This window comes from Cordyceps fumosorosea (genome assembly GCF_001636725.1).
Source record: "Cordyceps fumosorosea ARSEF 2679 chromosome Unknown scaffold_1, whole genome shotgun sequence".
NCBI classification, from domain to species: domain Eukaryota; kingdom Fungi; phylum Ascomycota; class Sordariomycetes; order Hypocreales; family Cordycipitaceae; genus Cordyceps; species Cordyceps fumosorosea.
Window position 1 is genome coordinate 406,793 of NW_017387301.1, and position 26,919 is coordinate 433,711.

At 53.0% G+C, this 26,919-nt stretch overlaps 4 protein-coding genes across 4 annotated transcripts; 2 read left to right on the forward strand and 2 right to left on the reverse strand.

Annotated features, from left to right (window-relative positions):
* Positions 1–2,814: 2,814 nt before the first annotated feature.
* ISF_00137 (UTP-glucose-1-phosphate uridylyltransferase) lies at positions 2,815–4,928 on the reverse strand (the record flags this gene model as incomplete). The annotated part of the gene is made up of 4 exons (XM_018843744.1): positions 2,815–4,105; positions 4,163–4,239; positions 4,292–4,387; positions 4,812–4,928. The coding sequence occupies 4 exons, from the start codon at positions 4,926–4,928 to the stop codon at positions 2,815–2,817; spliced, it is 1,581 nt and encodes a 526-aa protein (XP_018708194.1).
* A 3,958-nt stretch (positions 4,929–8,886) lies between these two features.
* Positions 8,887–9,694, forward strand: ISF_00138 (hypothetical protein; the record flags this gene model as incomplete). Its single annotated transcript, XM_018843745.1, has 2 exons — positions 8,887–9,426; positions 9,551–9,694. The coding sequence occupies 2 exons, from the start codon at positions 8,887–8,889 to the stop codon at positions 9,692–9,694; spliced, it is 684 nt and encodes a 227-aa protein (XP_018708195.1).
* Positions 9,695–9,999: 305 nt separating this feature from the next.
* Positions 10,000–11,005, reverse strand: ISF_00139 (Dihydroneopterin aldolase; the record flags this gene model as incomplete). The annotated part of the gene is made up of 2 exons (XM_018843746.1): positions 10,000–10,227; positions 10,295–11,005. The coding sequence occupies 2 exons, from the start codon at positions 11,003–11,005 to the stop codon at positions 10,000–10,002; spliced, it is 939 nt and encodes a 312-aa protein (XP_018708196.1).
* A 12,664-nt stretch (positions 11,006–23,669) lies between these two features.
* ISF_00140 (GPCR, family 2-like protein) lies at positions 23,670–25,349 on the forward strand (the record flags this gene model as incomplete). Its single annotated transcript, XM_018843747.1, has 3 exons — positions 23,670–23,745; positions 23,807–24,819; positions 24,873–25,349. The coding sequence occupies 3 exons, from the start codon at positions 23,670–23,672 to the stop codon at positions 25,347–25,349; spliced, it is 1,566 nt and encodes a 521-aa protein (XP_018708197.1).
* Between the last annotated feature and the right edge of the window lie 1,570 nt (positions 25,350–26,919).

Genomic DNA, 26,919 nt, shown 5'->3' on the forward strand with positions numbered 1-26,919 from the left:
TTTGACGGAACAAATGAGTGATGAGCTATTGCGGAACTATGGTCAACCAAGAAAATTAGCTAACGTTAGAAACGATTGTGTAATGGATGGATGACAGCAGGAGGCGAGCCGTTTGTTTCCGAGTGTTTGCGCCGTGGTAGGCTAAGCACAACCAGGCGACACAGTCGTGAGCCAGATCAACACATGACGCTCTTTTGGTCCGATTGTTCGCAGCTAATAAACCGGCGGACTCTACCGTAGCTTTCATTGGAGCATTGGGTTTCAGGGGTACATGTGTATCGGCTGGCGATGGTGATTGCGTATTGACGGCAAGGACGGAGGTCTATGCGATGCACCGTGATGCTGTCCGGGACGACTTACAGGTGTGTAAATGTGCTGATAGTACTGCAACGGTAAAAAATACGAAGCGAGAAGTCATGCAAGTCAATGCGGGAAGTCAAGAAAGGGGAAAAGAATTGAGTTTGAAATGGTTGGGAGGGGGGGGCGAACAGTTAAGAGCAGCAACGGCTTGGGGTGTGGATGCCGGACATTTTGACTTCTTGGCTGACAAGGCAAGTCCAAAACAACAGGGAACTGCGATGCCGAGATTCCACTCAGGTACCCAGGTACTCAGGCACAGAACCTTCCTTCCTACCCTTGCCTACCCAGTCAACTAACTTGTCGGCACTCCACGATTTCCAACAAAGCTATTAATAATTATGCAATCATCAGACTACCAGGTGCATCAATTCGCGGCGCTGGACATCCACCCCGGCTGGTCGAGTCGCGAACTATGTATGTACATACATACCTGTCAGACCATGCCGCACAGCCGTTCGTCCAAGTCCAAGTCCCACCACCTCCTCCCCTCATCCATCGCCAATCCGCCACCTCCCACCAAACAAGACCCGTCACATTCCTTCGCTACCAAGGCAAACACTTCTTCATCGCTACCTTGTCTCACTTCCATTGTCCTGCTATCTAGCTAAGTATCTTGTCATGCTTGTACCCTGATTTTTCTTCTTCGCTACATCTCTGGCCCTGCTCCCAGTTATGTATCAGCTCCGACACGATTCAAAGGAACGGACAGCCGCCAGCCAGGTACGCGCACTTGAACCTTGCGACGCGCCTACCTAGACCTGGCTCAGTCTAGTGTCCTCCTCGAGCCCGTTTCGAAGCAACTTGCTCCCTCCCAGCCAAAGCTTCCCCCCCGGGTGGTGCTATCCTCGTCCACAACCCCGTCCACAAGTGTCCAAGCTACAGCGGGCCCCGCCAAGCTCCCAATGCCGCAGGTGTCATAATAGTCCATCTTGTTGACGATACACCACTATGGCAGTGGAACAAGGTGACGTACGGATCGAAATACCAAGAACAAGCAATAACCATAAAAGCTAGTCAACAGACACTGACAACGGCAGTCGACACAACCTCCCGCAATTGATTTACTACGTATATCGCCAATAAAGCGAGAAAGCAAGCATCCGTCATCGTCCTGCCGCTAGGGCCCCTGTCAACCCAGAACCCCCAAGATGGGCGGGCCGCTTGATTGACTCCAGCACGCTACCTTGAGAATTTTACGCCACAGAGACCTCAGCTATCGCCATCATTTGGCCTTGTTTGTGGCGTTTGCCACGACGCCAGACTCATCAGCTTCAGTGTTGCGATACGAGGTTGCAACGACATTCAGCAGCTCTCTTGGACGAAAACGGCCGCTCAACCTCTCCGGTGCAGCAAGACTTGATCCCATTTGTCCTGGTCCCCCGATCGTTTCGGCTACGTTTCGGCGCCAACCATTCGTTTTTGCGCGCAAGCTGAACTCGGGTTTCCATACCTCATCAACAACACCACCCACAATCTTTAGGTTACTGGTAGCAGCGCAATGCCAGCCAAGGCTGACGTGCGGCCCGTCACCAATACTGATCGCTCTCTCTCTCTCGACCTTGACAGCGGGAGTTTGACGGTCACTTTATGAATGACCCTCTCTTGTACCCGAGGCGAGCAGCCAAGTGGCGCCGCGTCTTCCGCGCCAAGGCCTTGTCATTCCTTCCTCGTCGCCCGTGTTTATTGTTACGAAGACCATTCTCCATGATAACATATCAACTTGTAGCCAGTGCAACTCCAGGATCAATTAAATCCCGTTCTCCTAGTTACCCCTTTTTCACGTCGAAAAAAATGACTGAAAATCGCACAATCTCGCTTCCATGGGCCAAATCTAAAACATTGTCCACATTTCGATCTGAGAGAAAAAAGAGGTGGGGCTGCTTGTCACTCAAATTCTTCAAAACCAGCGCGTCGTAATTCTGTCATTACTGATGAAGCGGCTTAAACTTCGTAAACTTTAATCACACAACGCGCTCCTGGAATTTAGGTGCACTTGAACAAAGGAACCCAAAGCCTGTTAAGGACAGTTACATAGCTAATTCAATCTTAAATGGTTAAACTATGAGAACCACGACGGAAAGTTTTGGTGGTGGGGCACAAGTACTCGAAGGGAACACTACATTCGAGTCTGCAGGAACATCACAATCATAGCAAGTTCAACAGAAAATGGCGTGCCTTTCATCCGATGGACATATTAAATAAATACAGTACTGTGTTCGAGTCCCTTGACTCGCAAAACAACCCAGCCAATGAGAAAAAGAAGCGTCTCCTCGCCATCAATAAATGACATGCCTTCACCTGGCCCAACCCTTCTGCAAACGCTTACACCATGTATAATGGATTTTAGAGACATTAATAGCCTCGGCATCGCGTGTATAGCGGGCAAGTTCCCGACTTTCTGCTAAAAAGGATACTCCGTTTTTTATAGCGCCCTGTAGAGCAATAAGAAAGCGCTTAATGCTCAAGCAGGCGGAGAGAGCCCTGGACGACGACGTTCTCAAGGATAGAGCCAGGAGGAATGTCAATTGTGCTTCCCTCGGTAGCCACAATAATAACAGTGCCCTTCAGAGTGACGCCACGGCCCAGGTTCACAGCACCGGTAATGGTGAGGTGGTCCAACTCCAGGACTTTGGGGATGGAAGGAATGTGCTTCTGGAAATCGGAAACCTTCTTGAAGTCGCTGCCGAGCTTGATGAGAGGAGCGTCACCGAAACGGTTGGCGCTCATCTGAAGCTGGCCGTGCTTGAGAGTGTAGAGATCGGACTTGACCAGCATAAGATCCGAGCATGTCTTGACGGGAAGGAAGCGGCGACGGGGGACGTTGACACCGTGGGCATTGTTGAAGTGGCGAATGGCAGCGCCAACAGCCGTCTCAAGCTGCATGATGGAAATGTCAGACTCGCCCTTTTTGTCGCCAGGGATGGTCTTGGCGTTGGGAATAATCTCCATCTCGAGCTCGTCGTTCTCCACAACGCGCTTGATGGCACGGAGGTTAAGCCAGATGTTGTTGGTGTTGAAGTACCTGAACTTCTTGATCGACTTGAAGTCGTTGACGTGCTCCTTGGGAACCTGTGCGATTTCAAGCAAACGGACCGAACCCTCATAGTCGATGATGGTACCACCCTTGACGTCGGCCTTGGTCTTGTTGGTGAGTTCCATGATGTACTCAGCCTTGGTCTCCATCATGTGCTGGAGGATGCGCAGATCGACGACAGCACCCAGGTTATCAACGTTGGAGAGGAAGATGATCTCAATGCCACGCTCGAGGAGCTTGTCGAGAATGCCAGAGTTGTAGAGGGACTCGAAGACGTCACCGTGGCCAGGAGGGTACCACTCGCTGATGGACGAGTTGTAGTTGCTAGGGACGGGGAGCTGGGAGTCCTTGTAGATTCTGGGGTAACGGGACTGGTTGAAGGTGAGAATATCGACGTTGTGGCCCTCGTATTTCTTGATGATGGCCGCGGTGTCGTCGTTGGTGTTGAATGAGTTCATGAGAATGAAAGGAACATTGACGTCATATGTGCGGTTAAGGTACTCGATCTGACGGACGGAAAGGTCGAGGAAGGACATGCCGTCACGGACCTCAATGACCGATTTGGGACCGACACAACCCATGGAGGTACCGAGACCACCATTGAGCTTGAGGACAGCAAGCTTGTTAAGGAACTGGACCGACTCGGAGTTGGCGAGGTCCTCGTAGTCAACGACCTGGCCGGCCGCAGGGGGGCGAATGCGGTCCCAGTCACTAATGTTGTTAGAATCGATATCAGAGCGGGTCGGAGAGCCGGCGAGTGTTGCTTACACGGCGTTGCCCTTGGCCTTGTCGTTCAAGTAGCGGCGGAAGAGGGCGAAGAAGTTGTCCATCTCGGTTTCGAAGAGCTGTAACTGGTCAGCACAGGTGGAGGCCGGTTGTTAGAGAAAAGAAGCGTACCTTCTTCTGCTTGGGGTCCTCGACCGTCTCGGCGAGGTTTGTGAGGGCATTGCGCATCTGAGCAGCGGCGACATTTGTCGAGGTGTTCTCAAAGGCCTGAGAGAGGTCAGTTATTTGGGTTTCCATGATGAGAGGCAATTACAGATTCGTGATGAGAGACGAAGGAAACATGGGAGCATGGCAGGACGAGTATAAATAGACCATGGTGGCGCAGCTTGCTTTGCCAGAGCGGAGAGCGGTCCTCCAGTGACAGCAAGGTGCGACCCCAGTGAATACAGTTGCCCATCACCTGCCAGAGCAAGGCAGGGCGGGATAGCATCATAGAGAGGGGTGGTGTACAGCGTCAGATACCAGGCTAAGGACATGTCCAACGCGGGTTGGAGGGCGAATGGTAACAGCAATGAGGCCTTCCTAGACTCTTTCGAGGCGTAGCACAATGGCAGGCAGGCCATTGACAGCGCAGAGGCGAGTACAGTGACTAGGCGGGGGAGCTGCTGAATCACGGAGGGACAAAGCTTACCATGTGGCTGCGCGTCTTGCCATGGTGACGCTTCTCGAAACCATTGTTCTCGTCGTCCTTGCCGGGGGCGACAGGACGGAGGTGGGAGGGGAGAGCACTCTTAATAGCTTCCGCCATGATGGAGAAGCGTTGATAGTACGACAGTGTGGCGAGCGGGATCGATTCGGCCGAGGAGCGAGGTCCGGTGCAATCGATGAAGAGAGCAGAGGAGGGAGGAGGGAGAGTCGAGGGAGGAGGAGAGGCAGCAAGGTCGATTGAAATAAAAGAGAAACACCAGAGACAGCAAATGAGGTTGTAATAGCAGAGAAACGAGAGAAGCGGCGAAAGGGGCGACCAAAAGGCGGGGCTGGTTCGATGAGGGCAGCGGGGTGGTTGGAGCTTCCCCTGTTCGCAGCAAATGAGATGGCAGCGTGGCCCTGGTTCTTGCCTGGCTTTGGTTTACGAGGCAGGCGGTGCGGGCAGAGAGAAGATGTGCAGTATAATAAGCAGGTGAAGATGAAGAGATGCAAAAGACCAGTCCGTGGTGGCGAGACGAGGAGCGGGAATTTCGTCTGATGGTGGCGAGTGCGTTTGTCTTATACCTGACAATACCAGCTGGGCAGCATAAAAAGCGCCTCACCAGTTCGAGCTGAAGCTTCTTCTTGCTCAACACCCACCACCCACCGCAATCTGTACACGGACGGCATCTGCCCCTGACCACCTTATTTATTATTGGAAAATTCTAATTACAGCTACATCCCATGTCTTTCTGTCCCATTTACCCGCGCATTGGCCCAGCACTGCCCAGTTGATAATTGACAGTTGCCAGCATGCCCAGCTGGCATTTTTTGATATCAATTCCCTCATCAGCCCCAACAGATTATCCTTATTGCCACTATCCGCAAGCCACGGCCAATCACGCCGAGCACGCGCCGGCTGGCAGCACACTACACTTGGAGAAACAAGGCAGGAAAACCCTTTTGCAGGCGCCATCTCTAGCCTCATAGGTTAATCCTAAGTAGTTGGGCAAAAAACCTCTACCCAGGCTAATCTATCAGGCTTTTGCGAGAAAATCGTTGAAAAAAAAAACACCGCACGCCAAAGCGCGAACACCCCCGTCTCCCTTGAACAACAGTCTGCGAAACTTCTTCCTTATACTTTCTTTAGCGCCATGAATATTCTGCACTCGATTCCCCACCCCTTTAATACTGATGGAACAGGCGCTGGTCATTAGTTATGCGCCCGGATAAGAGGAATGTATAAATTGCAACTATGGACTTTCACATTTCGTGAATTGGAGGAGGTATTGTTCCCCAGAGAAATGCGAGCGAGTAGCCGGTCATGCGTCCTTCCAGTCAATGTCATTATGTATGTACACTGCTCGACATCTCGTCAATCCCGACTGAAGAAAAAGCCCCCTCGTCGAGCAAGGTATGGCAGCTCGCTTGGCTGAATAGTGCCTCCATCACTTGACTCCCATAGCCCTTGGGCCTGTTCACACCATCGAAAATGTTGCAACAATCCGTCTCGTGAATATACTTTATTCCGTGCCTCAAACGCCCATTGCTCCGCTCTGGCGCCGATGATTCCCTTGTCCATAGCAAGTTGGCAACCAGCACATGACAGCCCGTATTCAATTTCGCCACTTCTTCTATCGTAATATGGAAGTGCAACGGCACCCATAAAGTTCATCTTGAGGTTTTGTCTTGAGTCTGCCAGTTGCGATAGTGCTGGAGTATCTGTCTTGACAAGCAAGAGGGCGCTGGAAATACAGACGACAGAAATTGGCGACTTTTGCGACGAATCGAGCATTGAATATCTACCTGGAATCGTCTTGAATGATCGCAACTGGTCCGCTTCCTTCTTGGTAAGGCGAAGTTGCTTGCGGGTAGCGACAAGAGATTGTAGCCGGAGTTCAGGTGCAATCTGTAGACAACGGAAACAGCAGCGCTTCCAAGTCAAGAGGGATATGAAGCCGCTGAATTCACCACACAGCACACATGCCTTTATGCATAATGCGGTGTAAAAGTCGGCCAGAGAGACGCTGTCGGCAAGTCTGGTTCGCAGCAGGGCACAGAAGAGGTCCAGCCCATGCGACACCACGGTATGATATTGCGGCGAAGCGTCTACTAATTCTCTCGCTCTACGGCTCGTTTGCCTAAGCTCGAGTACGGCGCGCATGTCCATGCAGAGTAGCACCTCATAGAAGAGCTCGAGGGGCAGCTTATTCAATGATCCAAGCCCTCTGTCGGCCTTGTACCGGAATGATGTTGCCATTGACGAGCGAACATGGGCGTGTTCACGAGGTGAGAATGAGATGACAGCAAGATCAAAGTCTTTGCGATGGTAGGATGTCGTGTGAATGATGCTGTCGGCCTGCTCTTGGCGAAATTGATACTCGGTGGCGGAGCGGTATCCTGGAGGCATATCTGAAGTCATTATTGAGGTATTCTAGAACACTTGCGGGCTGGTAGACCTTGGCAGGTGGTCGACCTCTGCAACAGCGGCTGGCGACATCTGTGCATCGCCGCGTTCTCTAAATACCAATGGCCTCGGAATTGTTGGCGTCAACCTTGTCGAAGTAGCTCTAAATCAGAGTCAAGAAGAGGTCGTGGTGAAAGACGGAGGGGCAAAGAAATGGACGGCAAACGCGTCCTAATGCGGTCGGAGTTTCATGGTGGGAATATAGTTTACCCGGGCCAGGTACTGCCTTTCACAAAGAAGGCCGACCAGGCCGTGAGAGCAGAAGTGATCAGACAGACATCAACATCATGAGATATGGATTCTAGAATACTCGCATTTACAGCTGGCAAACATACAAAATAGTGTAGGTAGGCCAACCGTCACACCGGCCAGCCATCCATGCTCGGAAACAACTCCCCCAATTTTCACAACCAGTCGGCTCTGGGCCTGTTTCGCACGTGGGGCCAGCACTGGCCAAAAACTGCAGCATCTGGGGCACGCACTGTAGCTAATGTTCAGGCCTTCGGGAGCCCATTGTCAACATGGGCGTCATTATAGGGCCGAGCATGCCCGTGGCGGCCGCCATATTCTCACGACTACACTAGGTAAAATTCAGGCAAACCATTGGTGCGGCGCCTCCGTGAGAGAAGGGCCAGCTCCCGACGGCGCCTCGTCTTGACCGGCCCGCCCGGCCCCGAAACTGGCCCCCATATCAGCAAGCAAGGCTTTTCTGTTTCGACAGTCCTCGGCCAAAAGATATCTTTTGTCTTGCCCCAGTTCATGACAGCGCCCTTGTGAAAAACAGATTTCTGTTACCGATACCAAACTTATTACAAACAAGTTGGTGCATAGGTGCCAGACCAGCGGCCAATCCGACTCACTGTCCGCTCCCCCACCCTGTTCTGAAGCATCTATCCATCCATCCATCCCAGCGAGCTTCCCCAGCCTGGCCACAACGTTGCATCCGCCCGGCGGCCCTTGCCTCCATCAACAGGGCTGCGCTGGTGGTTCTGTGCAGAACAGACTTTTTTGCCAGTGCCAGCGCCCGCGCTGGTTACACACACACACACACATGCTTTCATCAGCAACTGGCCGACCGTCCATGACTCAACCTCGTTACACCACTCATGTTAACTCTCTTTTTCTTTGTAATAGACGTTGCCGGCCCCTCCTGACCAGTAAGCATTCCGCCTTTGCATCGTGGACCGGGGTACTGGATAAGATGGACCTGTCTCCCGCTTCCCCCATCCGCGACTGATTCTTTTTGCCTTTTCTTTTTCTGCTTCTTCATCAACGCGGAAATTCTCCAAGGCAGTGGCCATTTCTTTCTTTTTTTTTGTTTCCTCTTTTCTTACCTTATATTCATACTTTTGTTGGTTGAAAACCACTTGCGTGAAACACACCTCAACCGCTGCGGGCTGTCTACCGAAATAGGCAATCCCGCCAGGCCAGCCGCTTCCGATCTCACGCCGTTCAAATCCAACTTGAGACTTTACCAACTTTATATCGATTTACTCTCATCAACTCTCCACCGGGCTTCTGGGAACATATTAATTAAAAGGCCGCGTCTACCCATTTCCCGAATACCTCTCTCTACCACCAATACCAACACCTCGCCACACCGCAACATACAATGGGCTCCTTCGACGTCGTCCCCTTCTGGCACGTCAACGTCCCCGAGCGGGAGCGCACCGCCGAGTGCCCCGAGTTCCTGCGCGGCCTCAGCGCCAAGGACCTGCGCGGCGTCTCCACGCCCGACTCGGCGTACGAGATCCTCTCCTGGGCCGAGGTCGCCCGCATCGTCACCGCCAACCGCCTCGAGCGCTTCCAGCGCGTGCCCTCCCAGCTGCGCCGCTACAAGCAGTTCTCTCATCAGACCGCCGCCGGCCGCCACGGCAGCGTCGCCGCCTTCGTTCTCGAGGAGCGCCTGCGCTGGGCCGGCCCGGGAGCCTCCCGGCCCAGCGGCGCACCGCCATTCACCTGCCCGGACGACTACAAGGTCCTCTACAACGACTGGCCGTACGGCCTCGACTCCCGCATCGTTCATTTGGTCGTCTGGACAAAGTTTGAGCTGGTTGCCGACGCGGACACGGGAGACCTCACGGACAAGGCCCGCGCGGAGATTGAGGACTACGTCTCGAGGACGTTTCGCGCGCGGATGCCCGAGGGCAATGTAAGTTGCGACCCTCCTCCCCCTCCGCACTTCAAACTTTTGCATGTTGCGATTGTTGCCCCATCTCACGACTTGGCCCTCCCCTTTGCATCCGCATATTGCATGATTATGCTGACCCCAACAGGTCATGTGGTTCAAGAACTGGGCTGCCCTCAAGTCCATCCACGCCGTCGAGCACTTCCACGTCATGCTCTTCGACCCTAACCCCGATTTCATCCGCGAGGTGACCAACGGCGACATCCCCCAGTGCAACAAGTTCATTGATTAGTGCGAGGGCTCACCTTCAGCTGCGCAAGCGCTGTCGTTTCCGTAGGATCGTGTGCATGTGCTCTCCGAGAGGGGTTCTTTCGTTTTTTACCCCTCCTTGGTCGTTATTGTATTTTATGTGACATGAAAACCATTTAGACAGCGAGACTTTGTTTTTCTCATTCTTTTCTTTTCAACTTCCAGGGCATGCTTTAAGCTTTGCCTGTATAGATTATGCGCCGCATGCTCACCTTTTAGATTTATATGCAGTGCGTCTCCAGAGACCAAGCTTTTCTAGATTCATCAATACCAATTTTCTTTTGCTTTTCACAGACTCGTGCTTTCTTCATTCGGTACGTTGACCGTGTTTGTGCTCATCTCTACACACGCCGCGTCGGCAAGGGGTACTGCTACCGGCTTCTCCAGCGAAATGTTGATGTCCCATCCCGCGCCGTCGCGAGGTTGCGTATGCTTCCTGTGGAGGTGCGCGGCAACGGCCACGGTCAGCCGCGTCCCCAGCGCCTCGAGAGTCTCGTACGAAGAGTCGGACATGACCTGTCAACAGAGTTAGCAAAACTGACAAAATTGGCTTCCCGCCTGGCGGAGAAACGCGACGACTTACCTGGACCACAACCTGTTCAAGCTCCGGGTAGACGTCCAGGTCGTCCTCTAGTCTGTCGATTTCCACGCTCGCGACGACAACTTGCTTGGCGAGCCTCTCGTTGCTGTTAACGCCAATCAAGGTCGGTACGCGCAGGCCGTGGATCTTGAGCGATACGGCGCTCTGTCGCATCAGCGACTTGACTACCATAGCGTCGCTGTCCGCCGCCGGTTCGAAGCCGCCCGTGACCGTCAAGCTCACACCGTCACCGAGAAGCGTCGCCTTTGGCAGATGCACCGAGATTTCCAGCGCCCGCAGCGCTGCAAAGTGAAGAAACGGCGGTTGCTGAATCTGCTGCTGCTTCTGCGCGCTCGCGCGGACGTCCTGTCCGCGCGAGTCGAAGCCCGTCATCTCCGACCATATCGTGTCCAGTAGGCTGCGCAGGCTGCGGGCCGGCAGCGCGGGCGAGTAGAGGACGGATAGGACGGCCTTGCTGAGGAGCCCGTAGTGGACGGTGTCGCCGGCGACGGTGTCGGTGGCGGAGGAGGCGCCAAAGGGCGCGTCGAGCGAGACGGCGGCCGAGACGGCGACGGGCTGCGGCCGGTCGGGCCGGCCCCATGCGTCGCTCGGGCCCTGGATGGTGGCGCGCAGGTTCTTGACCTTTATGGTGGACGGTGCGGGGAGGTTAAAGTCCCGCGCGATCTGGTGCGCTGATTCCAACGGCGCCGCCATGTTTCTGGCGATGGCATGCGCTTTTTCTGGTTGATGGCGTGTGACTGGGTCCCGTATCTCAGCCTGCTCCGACGGTAGCTTATAGTAGCGCCGTGGATTTCCGGTGATAGGAATGTATGTACAACAACAAAGAGCTGGTGCAGGTTAAGGCAAATCCTGAGAGGTTGATATTGGTCGGAAGCCGTTTTGATGAAGTGGGATAAGGTCGACCTCTGCTGGTGGGGCATCGTGACTGCAAATTCAACCTGTGCAACGACAAGTCCTACGAGTACAAACGCAGCACAGACAGCAACTTCTGACATCTCATAACGAATCTACACTACCCAGTCAACCTTGCGCTATTTTTATGTGTCAAATATGAGGCTCACATTCGTTCCTCCTCATCCCAGATTTTGAGCAACATTGGCCTGAGCACATTGTGGGAAGGTTGACCTACCCTACACTAAGCCTTGTGGCAACCGGACAATGAGCTCCGTTGCCTCACCGAGATGGCCCCAGCTATTCTGTCGAGCAACTGCCAGTAATCAAATTGTCTGGTTTCAACGCCCAAAGGTCTATTCGTCTTGAAACCGGACTACCCATCTGGCAACTTGCGAATAAGCGCACGTGTTCTCTACACACACGCCACAGCAATCGGCTATCAGATCCCAACGGCCATGAGTATCGGATGAACAGCTATAGCCGCACAATAAGCGGCCGTGCTCAACGGAGCATAAATATCTCAGTGGATGAGGATCATATTAGAGTCATGGCTCAAGGCGAAGCCATGAAACAAGCTAACGTTGCCGTGCTCAACGATAAGCTTTCCCGGCCGCAGCAATGCAGGACGCCTTACCCGTAAGTTTTCGGCGGAACGTCACATAGCACAAACAATGGCTTCTCCTATACAGACGAACAGATGATTTGGAGATGTGATGGCAATAGGGATGCCAATATTCGACCTTGTTCCTTCAAAACTGAACACGCTACAACCGCCGCTTATTCCCGCTAGTCGCGCGCCTGGACGGCACCGTCGAGAGTTTTCCCAATGCTTTCGAGCTTGAAGAAAAGAATCAGAATGAACAATGCGAAGAAACATCCCAACAAATTCTCGCATCCTCTTAGCGAAAAACCTTTGTAAGCGTTGGCAAATATTCCTGTGATCTTCATGCTCGGAATCAATGCAGCTTGCCTCGGCGCCCCACTGACTCGTCCTTTCCAGACACGCCCCCCATGTAAGCCACCTTGGACCCCTGACGCTCGGTATCGTGCAATTGGCGGCCTTTGACGAGGAAATGCTGGGCTTGTGTGCAGGAGGACTCGAGACAGCGCTGTCCCACCTGCGAGTCTCGAAGTAATTATAGGCCTTGCGAGGGGGCGGGAGAGGTGCCCAGCCGCCACGGACGCGTGGCATCGAACCCGCTGGGCTGGGACAATTCGTCGCTGGCCAGCACCGTGGTCGTTGACAGAATAATGCGACGGCAGCCTTCAATTGACTCGAGGGAGAGTGTACGGGAGCAGATACGGCAGTTCTGTCAAAGATAGAATCTGGGGATGTCCTGAGTTCGACGTCGCTCGCCCAGTGTAAGCCGGACATAACTGAGACCTGTGGTTGTCACTTGGAACTGTCACCCCGGAGTGGGTGAGGGCACATACCGCGGCCAAGATCTTTGATCCTTGACCCTTAGTCCTTTTAACCAGGGCAATAATCTCTCTATATCATCAACAACTTGTTGCAAAGAGCAATAATCTTGGTGAGATAGACGAGATTGCGCCAAGCAGAGGCTCTAGGGCAGGTCCTGTGCCTGCGCATTGATTTCCCAACGGCTTGCCTCTGTACATGGATGGTTACAGTGTGCTGGTGTCTGCCAGCCACACCCGACATCACTATCAGTCACTCCTGAGAGAGTTGATTCCAGGCACTTGTAACGGAATTCGTGCTTTCATCAATCCTTTCCAGGTGCCGGCGACCTTTGGCTGCTCGTACACTGAGTACGGTAAGTGGCCATCGCGCCTCGCCTTGTGTCGGACGACCAAGAAGCGTCCCAGGCAAGCCGCAAGATGAACCTGGGCAGAGTAGACTCACCGAGTGTAATTGAAAAAGGAATACTCGCTCCTTCTTCCCACAGCTATTGGAAAGCCACACCGTGAGTTTACAGGCGCCGTGGCGCTGGCCTGATGAACCCGACGCTGTGGTTCTCTGCCTCCTCAACTGACTAAACTCTTGGCCCCCAGGGCGAGACAAAATGAAGCAGCCACCTTTTCATTATACAGTATCCGTACAGTTGCCCGTTCATTAACCACTTTGGCCTGTGCTGATGGCTGGCCTGTGGCTTGCGCCAACGGTGGAGGCCTACTAGTTAGTTATAAGGCGACCCTCTGCGTCTGCATTCGCTCTAGTTCCAGTCGTATTTTCGCAATGTTTAGAGATGCGCGAGTTTGCAACTCATCGCACAGACTGAAACATGTTATAGTTTTTTACAGAAAAGAGAACGGAAAAAAGAAAAAAAGAACATAGGGCGTGGACGTAGGAACATAGATGAAAACCCCACGTTGTCGAGTCGGAGCCGACTCCATCCTATCCAGCAGCACGGTTCGGCAAATGGGCTGCTGCGCTTTTATTCTCCTTGCCAGCCTCTTGCTCGTGCCATCTCTTCTTCTTCTTCTTCTTTTTTTTTCTTTTCCTGCGGGGTTTTTCTGTTTCCTTTTTATCGCATTGTGCAAAACTTGATCGTACCATCTACTCCTCAACAAGTTGCCATACCCCATTGCCGGACGGGGTGCTCCGCCCGCAAGCTGGGAGAGCCGACGACCAGGGGGTTTGACGGAAAGAAATGGGCGACGATCTGCGTTGTTTCACCCATGAAAAACATTTGAAGAAAGACCCCTGCTCCTGCACTTGACCATCAAGCTCTGGTGGCCCTTTATAGGAACGGCAGTTGCATCCATCGTGCCATGGGAAATCCCCCGACCTCCTCCGCCGCGTGTCATCGCCGGCATCGAGTATCAACTCCCCCCACGATATCTACCGCTCCCATGTCCTCGCCATGAACTCTTAGGATTTTGCAAGCTGTTGAAGCTCTCATTTGCAAGCTGAGAAACTGCTTTGCCTTTCAAGTTGTCCCCGCGTCGGTGCGTTGCGCTTGGACGTGTCTTGTCTGAGAACTGCCCAATTCCCCGAGGCGAGATGGGGCGCAAGACATGGAGCGACCCAAGACAAAGACGTCCGAATGTCACTAGGAAATAACGGGACAGTTTCATTGCCGCAAATCACTTGTTTGAGAGGACAGGTAGGATAGTTGGATGATACTGTAGCGTGTCAGTCACTGTTGCGTTGCTGTCATTTGTGATATACGCATTTGGAAGTTAAACTGTGTAGATTTTCCAGTTAGCAGTCAAACGTAGTGTCTGACTGCGAGAAACATTTGATGTCATCAGGTAGGTCTTGAAACGATCGCGTGAATCGAAGTCTACCCGTGTACATAAATAGCTGTCATTGATGTTGGCGTCTCTGTGATCGACTCTGGGAAGCCCAATTCCTTTAACATACTACACCTCCATCCCTGAAAGGAGACTAGACCCCTGGAGTCACCGTCAATGTAGCCTTATAAGTAGGTACGGAAGAACTTGGCCGCACATGTGTGGAATATGCATCTTAGACATTGAGGCCAGCTAGCGACAAGTCCTTGCGCATCACATGAGAGCATGCGCCAGGGACTTATCGGAACTTTCAAGAACTGGACGGCATGGCTCTGCATTTTGATATCAAAATTTTAAAATTGACATGCCCGTTTAGGACTGGTATTATGTACTCTCTCCCTTGGCCCAAGGAGGTGTTGAGCTATCATTGTCAGCGAGTACTACCTATGACCTCACTCTCTCTCAAAGAAAATGTTTTCCAAATAGGGATCTTGATCGGTATGGGGCACTGCGAGTCATTCTTATTTTAACAGCCCTGTTGCGAGACATTTCCGACCATCGTAATTACTTGAAGTCTTTTACAGAAGGACTCAAGATATAGTCCTAAAATTCCGATAGTGGTAGGATTATGTATTTATCATCCCTCAAGATCAACAGGGGCCGCTGCCCTTGATCTGTGAGGGGCAATATTCCAGATGCTGGCGGAGTGATCCAGTGTGTCACTTACAACTATCAGCAGGCCGGCGACGGGACAACTCCGCCACCCCGACTGACAACATCATACTCCATACTGCGTATCTCCGGCAGGGCCTTTGATTTGGACAGCATTTGCGTGGCTCATTATTTTAGCTTGGGTATTAGCCCGGCCGCCGCATGCCGTTTTTAGTGGAAACAACCTGCATGTATGTGAGTGCGCGCATTCCGCGGTGCACACTTCAGCGCCACTGCAACGCTCGACGTCGAGCTCGGTGCATGCCAAAAATACGGGAGGAACTCCTTCTTCATGGTTACACGGTAACTGAACGTAAAGTCCTGCGGCCAGCAACACGACCAATTAAATCTGGGAAGCCTCTTCTGGAACCGACGCAGAGTCCTGGAGACACGCAGCACAGCGCTGGTACAATAAGCCCGCAGTATGTAGATCCAATGACAGGTATTTCAGAGACGAGGCTCGCTTCTCTATGCCGATCAACGGTGCGCACATGCGACGAACAGGGTTGCCGCTCCGGCGGCGCACAATCCAGTCCCAACTGTCTGGAGCGCGCCGAGCAGTCTTGCCTGCAGCGTCGAATGGCGATGCTCTTGAACTCCATCCATATGGGGACCATATCGCCTTGTCTGCTGATGGCGTACGCATGGCGTTTGTTGGCCCTGTCTAGAAATGCGCCGTCGACTCCATATCACGGACCTGTATCGAAATTGGGAAAGCATTTGCATGTCCAAGGCGGAGACGGGGGTGTGGGCTTGTTGATGTCAATCCCTCGCCCCCATTTAGGGCCGTTGCACCCCGCGACCTCCCGCCGAAGGCTGAATAGGTGAAATTAGACCCAAGTTTTCAATGGGTTAGTATGTAGCCCTTCGTTTGGTCCTGATGCGCGGGGAATTTAACCCATCCCATGGGTTCGCGATTCATCAGCTCCGGAGATTTTGAGACCTGGACTCCTCTTCTGTGACGCGTGTTGGGTTCGCGTGGTGGCTGCACATGGCTGATATGTAGGCGTTGCATGCATCCACACTCACCTGTTCGTGTTGGTAGCGCAAGCCCAGGCACCATAGAACCACCAAGGGAACGTTCTGTAACACTTACATGCTGCAGCCACGCTATTCCCTTAGAGCTGCCACTAGGCTATCAGAGCTGCCAGTAGCTTCAATAAACTATGATGCAGATCAAGAGGCACATCGAGCGTACAGCAAGTGTGTCGGTGACACAACCCCGAGAACTTATTTGCAGAAGTCTGAGGAACGTGGAAAGAGACCGAAAGGGTCTAGAAACCGACTGAAGCGTAGCCCGAGAGCGGCGAGGGCGGCTTCTAGAAAGAACGCTAGCTGCGAGAGAGCCTATGATTGAGCCTGGCATTTAGGACGTGGCCCGCGAGCAGTTTCTACGACTGGCGAGTGTGGCAGGCAGCGATCGATTGCAATTGGGAAAAGTGCCCTCAAGTTGGATATTGCGGTGAGGCCAGTACTGGATCAGCCGCATCTAGCGTGGATATGATCAACTGTGGCCGAGGGATAAAACTGAACATGACCGAGGATAATCGTCGAAAAAAAAGCCTTTTGGCACATGAAGCAAGCTTCAGACTGACAGTCGGCTTAACTTCCACTCGCTAGCTGCATGGTGGCTGCTGCTGTGGCGCTGTGGGGTTAAAGGTGAAGTTCGGAGTTGTCTGGCAATGAAGCAATTCTAGTACATCTGTGGGGTGGTTGTGGCACCGTAGGAGGATTAGGTCTCGTGACAATCTTAAATGCTCCGGGAGGAGGAGGGGAGGGGGGGGGAGGCGAAGCTCGATATCAGATTGTGTCGACGTCTTCGCTCTGTCGCCGCTCGGCGAGACAGACCTGACACCTGGTAGGTTCGCGTCCGTTCGTCCGGACAACCTGTTATCATGTCGATCTTCAAAAGCCATCGCAAAATACTCTGCGGCCATTTTAGCCTTCACATGCTGCGCCTTCTCGCAGAAGAGGCGTTCCGGCTTGATTGACTAACATGGAAAAGTGTAACTTGTGCGGTTCTTCCTGTCTGGTAACAGACTGTGACCAACTGCGCAGCCCGATCGAGGAAAAGTCGGTACACATCTCCAAGTGTTGCATAGTGTTTGGCTTGCCAACATTATCGGCACGACGCCCCTTGTCCGAAGGTTAAGAGAAGCCGAAACGTCCGGTGTCCGCATACGCCATCCCAACAACCAAGACCCCTGTAACTATGTAGCTAGCAAAGGATAGCTTGGTAAGGAAGGATGGCGATGGTCAAGAACTGTCTCAGCGTCTGCTTTGGGGCTAAAAACGGCGATTGAAGATGGTATCTTTACCGTCATGGACATCAAAGCGCTGGGCCTTTGCGTAGCCTCTTCCTGTTTCTCTTGGTTCCTGTACTCTAGGAGGGAATGGATAGTTCGATGTCGGAGCTCAGGCAGCTCACTTGATAGTGAAGCTCGAGCGGCGTATCGATACAACTGAGCGCCACAAAGCTCGCAGGTGTGGCTAGAACTAGGGATAGTTGTCTTCCTAGCTCTTTGTTAGCGTGATAGTCGGCGATTGACATGTCCGACTCAAGCTTCGCTGAATATTGGTTAGAAGTTATAGTCGGACGAAATGGATTGCGCAGGTACCGGTAGCCTCTCACAGAACCGAAATAGGCGTCTTTTTTGGTTCGACGTGCCATGTGGTTGTGTGTTCTGTCTAGTGCCTCCAAGTCCGAAGTTCTCAGTTGCACTAGGGGTAGCTAGTTCTGGCGACGGCTCTTGGAGTGCCGTATCAAGGCTTGTATTAGCCAAACGTCAATGGAGGTCAGATGATGAATGGTGATGGGCGGATACATGGCTGGGAGCTACGCCATGATCCCAGACTAATGCCTCGACAAAGGGACAGGTTTTCCCGGCTAGGACGACGTCGACCACTAGTAGATCAGCGGATGATTTGCCGAAGACAAAAGTAAAAAAAGGGTGTGTGGTTAATGGAAATGCACGGCGCCCAGCTCATGATGATGACAAGTCACCCCGTGATGATAATGATGATGGCGGCGCGGGAATCTCGTTGGCTCGGTCGAAGCTCCCGCATCACACAGGCCGGGCCACTCACAGCGCCAGGATGCTGTTTGCCTCAGGCGACAGGGGCTGCTGGTCGCAGCCGCTAGATCGCTCCAGGCAAAGTCCACCACGAGCCCGGCGGCAACGTAAATTGTAAATTGCTGGGCTCGCCTATGATGGAATGCGATAACATCTCACACAGGCTGATTGTGGGATTGATTACTTGATGCGGGGAACGGCGATGTCGTCGTCTTGTTGTCTCCTTCCTCTGCGAAACAACTGCCGGCATTCATGATGCTTTCAGCCCACTCGCCCGCCCAGAACCGAGTCAGGAGGAAACGAACGGCCAGATCCCGCTCTGCATGCCCGTCCGTGCAGCAGACACGTCCCGAGTCCATGATTGATGGGTTTATAGCCTTGTACTTGTTCAGCCAACACTTTTGTTTATTGCCGGACGCCCATCCGATGCAGAATCCGGCCTAGGTCCAAGAGGCAGCCACAGCATCAATGTCTCAGCGCAACAACCACGCGCCTGCATCTATCGCGTGCACGGGCCGCCGATGCCACGCGATTGAAAGCTCGCCGCTCGCAAGGGTTTCCCGGGGTAATAATGCTGGCGAGATTTCCTGCCAATGAGCTCGATCAGGAGCGCACACGGTTGGCTTTCCTGTCGCGAGCCCTCAGCCAATACTTGGCAGGGCTGGTGAGTCACGAATGCTACATGCCGAAAGGGTCAAAGCAGCAAGAAGCTGTTTTCTCTGCTACTCCGTGTCTAATTAAGGAAAGAAATAGGGCTTTCAAGTCCTTGACCTGGGGGTTCAGCTGAAACTTGCCCCAATGCTGGGTTGGGTGACAGCCAAGAACTCTCCTCTCAGTCCACTAACGGGTCACCGCAGCGGCACTTGTGTTTCTGCGGGTTGCCATCTGTAAAAACAGGTGGGTGCAGTGGAAAGGAGAATTCTAACTAGTTACCCTGATGCGACGAGAAGGCAGATGGCTTGTTCTGCTGGCCAACCTGATGCGCCGACTCACAACCATCTATCAAGTTTCCAGCCTACATATACTGATGTATAACTAACCTCTAGCTCCTCCGGCGGGGCCTTCGTTTCGGTGGATTGGGCCGAGCTCGATGCGGGCGCTTTGGACATCAACAACGATACACGTATGCATATCAGAATTTCTTGGAGAATATCTAGCCTCTCAACAAAACTCGTCGATATCGCATCTTGTCATGAAAGGAACGCAGTGTCAGGCCACACGCGCAGGTCGCTGATAACCCTGTGGGTTCGCCTGCGCGATCACCCGTGGGGATTGAAGCGAGATAGGGCCATGCCCAAACATGGAAACCTGCTTCATAATATGCAGCAATATTCATGCACTAGAGATGCTGGATTGACAATCCCTAGTTGTCAAGCGCCCCTTTGGTGCGTCCCATGTTGGTCGTGTGAACGAGTACGGGAAGGGCTGGCCGTTGACGCCTCTTGTACCTCACATCATCGAGGATCCTTCATGCGTGTCACCGAGATTCGGCAGTTTCGTTTTAGATGAGAAGTTCTCGCGTTGGAACTTGGACGAGAGAAACTCTAAGACATGCATATGCAATCAAGAGCCCACCAGAAGGTTGGCAGGCAGGCTCACAGATGGTACGACACTCTCGTAGACGACCTGGCAGGTGAGGATATCCGGCAGAAGAGTCAAGACTACAAGCGAACGCAGGCTCCGATCCCACTGCAGCAAATTGGTGAGAATGGTCAGACAGTCTAGCAAAGGTGCGTCACGACAGTTTCGCCATGTGGTTAGCGGGTATATGCGCACGGCGCTAGGGTCAGGGCCCGCCCGTATTTAGATTCTGACAGAGAGACTCGAAGCAGTCAAGAGGCGGACTGGACTGGACCACTCAACAAGGCTCGACCTTTTCTTCCGTACCTGTCAGTGCTTTGCAGCCGGGCTCCATCGCCGTCCCATAACTCTGGAACGGGGCCAAGCTTGCGACCCACGGCGGGATGGAGGGGACTTGCAGATGGCAAGGATTCCAAAGTTCAGCTCGCTAACGAGCCGTTTCTGTTGAATCGAGTAACGTTAGCTAGATGCAAGGGATGGGGGAATCTTGAGTTGTTGAGTGACTGAAGAATGTCCAAAATAGCCAACATGGTGAAGATGAAAATAGAATCTAACCGAATATGCAACCCTATTTGTCACGAGGAGGCTTGGGGAAGGAGAAAAAAATGAGGCGTCGCCGTGTAAGCCAGTCAGATTTCGGAGCCGGCTCTTTGTTCTTTTCGGGCGTTCTTGGCCCCATGGCAAGCCGAGTGCGTGAGCGGGCTTTTTTTTAGTTCTTCATGCTGGCCACCTTTGACACCAGTAGTCAACGCTTGCCGCCCCCCCTAGGAAGCCGAGGGCGGTTTTCTCGATCTTGCGCAGGGCGTCTCTCTCGTCCTCAGCTTCCATCGCAGCTGCCGTTGCACAGCATCGGCGTGGCGGCGTGGCAAAGAAGCAGTGACGTTTTCTCCTTCGTGATTGGCGAATTCGACCGTACAACAATCGAGAGAACGAATCATGACGAGCTGAATGCTGTATTCTCATTGGTCTAAAATCCTGCACGAGTTGGAAGGATATCGGCACTCGTTATTGGAGCCTTGCCTGAATAAGCTGCAAGGTACTTTTCTTCGTCTTGCTTGACTAAATATATGAGAGAGGTGCATATGCAGGCAACTCGCGCGCAATGTGGAAGCATTACGCATGCGCATAGTACCATGCTGTCTCCGTTTCCAGTAAGACGAGGCTCTTGGCCTTTTTAAGGGTTGGCCGACGCGATGCCTTTATTCGCAGGAGGGCAGCCCCAGCTGACTCCATCGACGCCTGTTCCTCGCTCCAAAAAGGCTGGGGGGCCCTTTTCGGTACCCATGACATAGAAGCTGAGGCTTTGTCATTGGGCCTTTTTGGCGTGGGTTATTCCTGGTCGTGGCGATGACCGAGGGGACCTCCACGTTGTTTATGCGTGGCGAGTTATGTGTGACGACGCGCTGCTATATACATGGAACTGTTCGGTAGCAGGGTCAAAAGGCCGCGATTTTACGGTCTCGTGTATCCTTATGCCATCACAATTCTGTCTTTCTTGGGCTGTCATCTGCCTCGTACGGACAGGCGAGATTGTGGAACGCGAATCTGCATGGCTCGTGGACTAGAACAGGAACAAGAACGACATCAGCCAGCCTTGCGGTAAACTAGCTGGTTGTATTTACCAGTAGCGCGCCTGCTAACAGAGTCTTCCAAGACGCTAAAAGAACTTGACAGATGAGGGTCTTGTTCCTGTCTTTGCGCCGAGCTCAGCAAAAGCTGACAAGCGCACTCGGCTGGTTGCGAGCATTCTCTACCCGTACGCTAGTTAGCGCATGCAGCAAGGGGAGAAAGGTGTCAAGCTTTTCCATCCAGGCTTCAATATTGACGCCACCACAAGTCTGAGAAGACGAAAAAGGTGTCGTTCTGGTTATACCCACAGTCGGATGGGTGCTGGGCACCACCACCACGAGCCGTGGCCCCTCGCACTATATTCTGAGCCAGGGGCGCGGGCCCTCTAACTACCATCGGGGGATGGATGGTGGATGGGCTGTCTGGAGGAGGAGAGAAAGAAGTGGAAGGGATGGGTGGCTTTCTTCTGTGCGACGGCGTACAGAACCACCACTCTGGGCAGTCTGTGATCCATGGGCGTTGGTGGCAACGCTCGATCGAATTTCTGTCTGTGATTGGTAGATATTGCCGTATAGAAAAAGCCGTCGTTGATACGGAACTTGTAGGACATGGGCGTCGACATTGTCTCTGTTCGCTCATTGGTATGCGGTGGCGAGCAGGGCTGCAGCAAATGACAAGCAGCAGCCATCGTGGCGACTGCGGTGGTGGTGGTTGGTGGTGCTTTCACTTCTCTCGTCATGCACCTGAACTTGAACACCTCCCCTCGGCTACCCCAGCTTCACAGGGTATACACGAAGCAGAGTGTGCTTCGTAGATTTGCAGCCACAGCCACCACTGTTTGCCTAGCAAGGTAATGCGGACGGTGGCATGGATTTTCTGAGAACCCTTTCAAGTTGAGGCAAAGACAGCATTTGAGTCCAGTAGTGTCCAGCTGGGTTGGTCCCGGCGCTCCAGCAGACAGAGCATGTAGAGTCACGCAGGGAGGAGGGGCAGTCGTTATATCCCTGTATGTGAACTTGCATTTGTTTTTTACTGCAGCAGACGGGCCCTTGGAATGACCTTTTGCCACGAGCTATTTTCAACGTCTTCTCAGATATTTTCTTTTCATCATGCTGTCCACGCCGAGCCTTGCGGCGAAGTTGGCGGGGATGACGGCCTAGACCAGTCACTGTGATGGGCTCTCTCTTCCCACTGAGAAAGAGGGCTTTCGGGACGTCGTTTTACTGGCTGCCAGGGCCTGGGTCCCCTGTAGCTCAGCCCCCTGTAAACTCCCGTCTTCACTGTGGCTCTTGACTGTGGACTGTGGCTCCTCCAGCCAGGGTCTGTCAGGGGAAGAAGGAGGGGGTGTGGCTTGACTTTTGCCTCACCCCTCTTCCCCATCGTCTTCAACGCCGACACACCCACCATCACCATCCATCAACAAGCATCACCCACCACAACCATGCTACCTTATCCACCTTGTCCCGGCCCTGCACGGCTTGACGGCCAAGCTTCGACTACTGCCACCTACTGGTACCTCTATCCAGTATGCCAGGCAACTGGCCTACCATATCCGCTTGCTCGCCTCGCTATCCCACCTCATCAACACAGACACTTCTCTGCTCGCCAATCCCCTCCTCAGCATCCCACTTGGCGCGTTTCCTCTTTTGCTTGGGCGTGCCAAGATGCGTCCCTGTCACTTTCACTCCTTTTCTCTCCACACACCATACCCCCGACCATCCTCCATCCATTCATCCATCCATCCATCCATCTTCAACCAACTACCCAAACCCAGCCGCTCCTCACATCTTGTATAAGTCCTCTCTCCTCCCCGCATGTATCCACCACTCTATCCTCGACCATTCCCTCTCTCTATTTTTTTTTGTCGCTGGTCTCTTGATTCTTCATGCTAGACTGCTCTAATTCTAGCTGGAAACCTGCCGTATCTGTTTGATCTACCATCACTCAATACTGGCATTGGCGTGTTCGACTCCCACCAGCACCTTCCTATACGACAGATCACAGCATGGCATTGCTCCTCCTACTCTAATTCAAGCACCTTGCTTCTCTTGCCGTATACATTGTCGACACACTTTCTGGCACAGAATTGGCCTGATCCAGCATTCGCCCATTCCTTTACGATTTCTCCTACACGACCGGCTAAAGAAACGCCGACACTTACGCCATCCGTCCGTCCATGGTGTCACAGCCACCGAGTCTCGATACACTTGACGCCAGCACGCTCCTCAAATACATTTTCGTCATATATCGATTCAACTCCCACGCAAACGCTGATATAATAACTTCTTGATACCCGTCGCTCGGCAGCTGCCTAACAGCCATCCGCCACCATGTCAACCGTCAACATGGCCAACCTGTGCCCTCCACCTTTCTTTGACGCGAGACTCTATCCCAACAGCAAAGGATGTAAGACCTCCTTCCCCGGAATACCTACTAACGACTACGTCCCTAACTAACACGGTTTCAGTCGTCGACGGGCGCCTCTGCCAGAAGATTGCCGACGGCATCCAATGTTGCCTGCCCTGCCCACTCACCAACTGGGTCTACCCGGACAGCTTCAACACCATCGGCACCGTCGCCAACTGGGTCGCCACCGCCAGCGCCATTTGCTGCCTCTACCTCCTCTTATCCTGGGCCTTCCTGCCCGTCGACAAGACGAATCGCCACTACCTCAGCATTTGCCTCACCGCCGGAGTCTTTCTCATGAACCTCGGCTTTATCGTTCCCCTCGCCGCCCGCCCCGAGCAGTGCTACGACCGCATCACCCCCCATGGAATGAAAACGAGTTCCGTCTGCGGTGCCTCGGGTGCTTTCCTCATCCTTGGTGGCTGGAGCGGCGTCATGTGGGCTTTTCTGCGCTCCCTCTCCCTCCACCTACAAATCTGCTGGCAGGTAACCGTCGGCCGACCTTTCATGTACTTTGCCCAAGCCGCGGGATGGGGCATCCCCCTCATCGGCATCGTTCTCGCACTCGTCTTCAGCGGCGTCTCGTTCCGCTTTGGCGCCGTGTGCCACATCAATCACGAAAACAGCCTCGCTGACCTCTGGATCCCGCTGCTCATCTTTGCCGGCATCACCGTCATCACCACATTTGCTACCTTTGGCTACTGTGTGAAGGTGTACCTGGCGTCTCTAGCCGACAATGCCGCCTCGACCGAGGGCTCTGGCCTACCGACCTACTCCAACAGCATCCGTACCATGACTCCACGGCAGGCATACCGCCGCGTTAAGCGCGTCATTGCGCTGCAGTGGCGCGGCATCGCCATCGTTCTCATCATCGTTGCCGACGTCATCTTCTTTTCTGTCGTCTTCGTCTTCCAGGATAACGTCGTCCAGTCCGTGACGAGGGACCCCAAGGTGGCTGAAAGTTGGGTGCTCTGTCTCATTGGATCCAGCGGCGACAAGAATAAATGCTTGAAAGAGGCAGGAAAGTTTGTGGTCAACGAAGCTACCGTTGCCGCTGTACTTTTACTGCTCGGGGTAAGCTCACTTCAATAGTCTCTGCTTTCGTCTTCACACTAACATCGTGATAGCTTAACGGTGTCTGGCTCGTTTTCCTGCTTGGTCGGCGATCCATGCTCGTCGGCTGGGTTGACCTGTTCAAGAATCTCATCGGCCGCGGCGATGGGAAAAAGAAAGAGTTCGTGTCGGTCGACGCCAGACTCGACGCGAAAGCTGATACACGTTCGTATGAGATGCTCTCGCGCGAAAACAGCACCGTGGTAACCCCGGCTTCGGCAGTGCAATACTCGTCAACGGACCGCAAGACGTCCCCGTACCATGAGCAAACATCGGCTCAATACCACGCTCCTTCGCGCTCCTTCTCGGCACCTCGCTCACCCGTGCAGCGGTCTTGGGATGCGCAGCTGACGTTTGCCAATGCGCGGTCACCGAACTCGCCTCCGCCCCCGCCGTCTCAGTCCCCGCGGTCACCTCAACAGGGCTTTGAACGCAGAAATCAGCCCGATAACTACGAGAGCATGAATCCCCTTGCCATGAACAGAATCTAACTTTTTAAGGTTTTACGCAACAAAAAAAGCAAACCAGGCGTTTTTTTATTTGTGACGTTGTCACCTTGGTGCAAAACACCGCCGCAAGAAGCGGCTCATACCCAAATGGTTTAGTTTTCGAACGCATCATATCATATGCCTTGAAACAAGCCAAAGAAAGGCCTAAGTCAGAAGAAGTCTCTGACGTGCACTTTCCATGTTCATTATGTATTTACTATAGCGTGGCGTTGGAGTGAATTTGCTCTTTTGGGCAAGACTTAATTCGCCTCGGTGTGATTAATCCTCATCTACTTGGGCTTCATGTACACATTTCTATTGTTACTATATAGCACTTTTATATCAAATCATGAAACGGACCTGCATCTTGGATCTTGGATGTCGCGAATGGAAGCCTTCATCGTCTCCAGTCGCGTTTGTGATTGAGTGCGCGGCATGGTAAACAGAAGAATGCCAAGCGGACGGCTCGCAGTCCACAATATGGGCGGCGCCCTTCGCATCACCGTATATTGGTGTTCCTACAAACACGAAAATTGATTGAGAGCAACCGTCGACACACGCGGTCAGCCCTGCTTTGGTAGTTTCATGATTAGCGGCTGGTGGGCCGTGACACATCTCAAGGTTGACACTGGATCGGGTTGCTGGTAACGAATTTTAAAAATTTATTTTTGCTGAATTATTTTTACATGGTTCCCAGAAAGTCATTTACTTTTTATATGAGCGAGGCTGGAAATGAGCGTAGGAAATGCCCCCGCGGTCCGGGACGGAGGAAGGTGGGGTGAGCACCGGCCGGATCCGTAAAGTAACAGGCCCGAGTTGGTCTCGTTCTTTCCTATCATCACTTGTGGCATATTTCAATATGAATGTTATCTTGCTTTCATCTGAATGTCTCTGCCGATTGTGCCAGCTGAATCTTAAGCCGTCCAAGCGCCGTATGACTCGCGCGCCGTGCTGCATGACGTCCAAGCCTCGTTAGACAAGTTAACGTGTTGGCCGCGACCTGCCGAAGCAGGACCTGTGCACCGTTCGTTTCCAAACCAGCCGCGGATTCCTCGACTTCACCACTGTCCCCGACCACTGCAGTGCCGTGACTGCTTTCCATGGTTGGCGTATCTGCGCACGCGATAAAAACCCCAGAGTTTGATCTAAAATGTGCTAGCAAACCGTCAGCTAGGGAGAGGCCTAACCAGTCCCGGCAGATCCGGCGGTTGCACCTTTGAAGCCATCAGTGCGCGGCACGTTCGGAAAAATCAACTTGGAACTCTCAAAAATTCTTCGATGGTTGGAGATTTATGAGTATTGGAATCTGAAAATTCGCTCACCACTTGAAACTGAGCAACTATTGACTCATGGCAAGTTGGCGGACAGTCGTGTAAGTTGTTGATTGGTGTCCCGGCCTCAGCTGGCGAGCTTCTGACTTTGGATGCAGGAATCGGACGTTTACCAAGTTTTATCCTTCATAATCCCGTCGATTTCAACCGCATTCACATCGCCGGCGACGGTTTTCTGATCAGAAGGCATTCGACAATAACTAGTCGCCGTATTGGTCGCGTGCTTGATTGCCCAGTTCGTG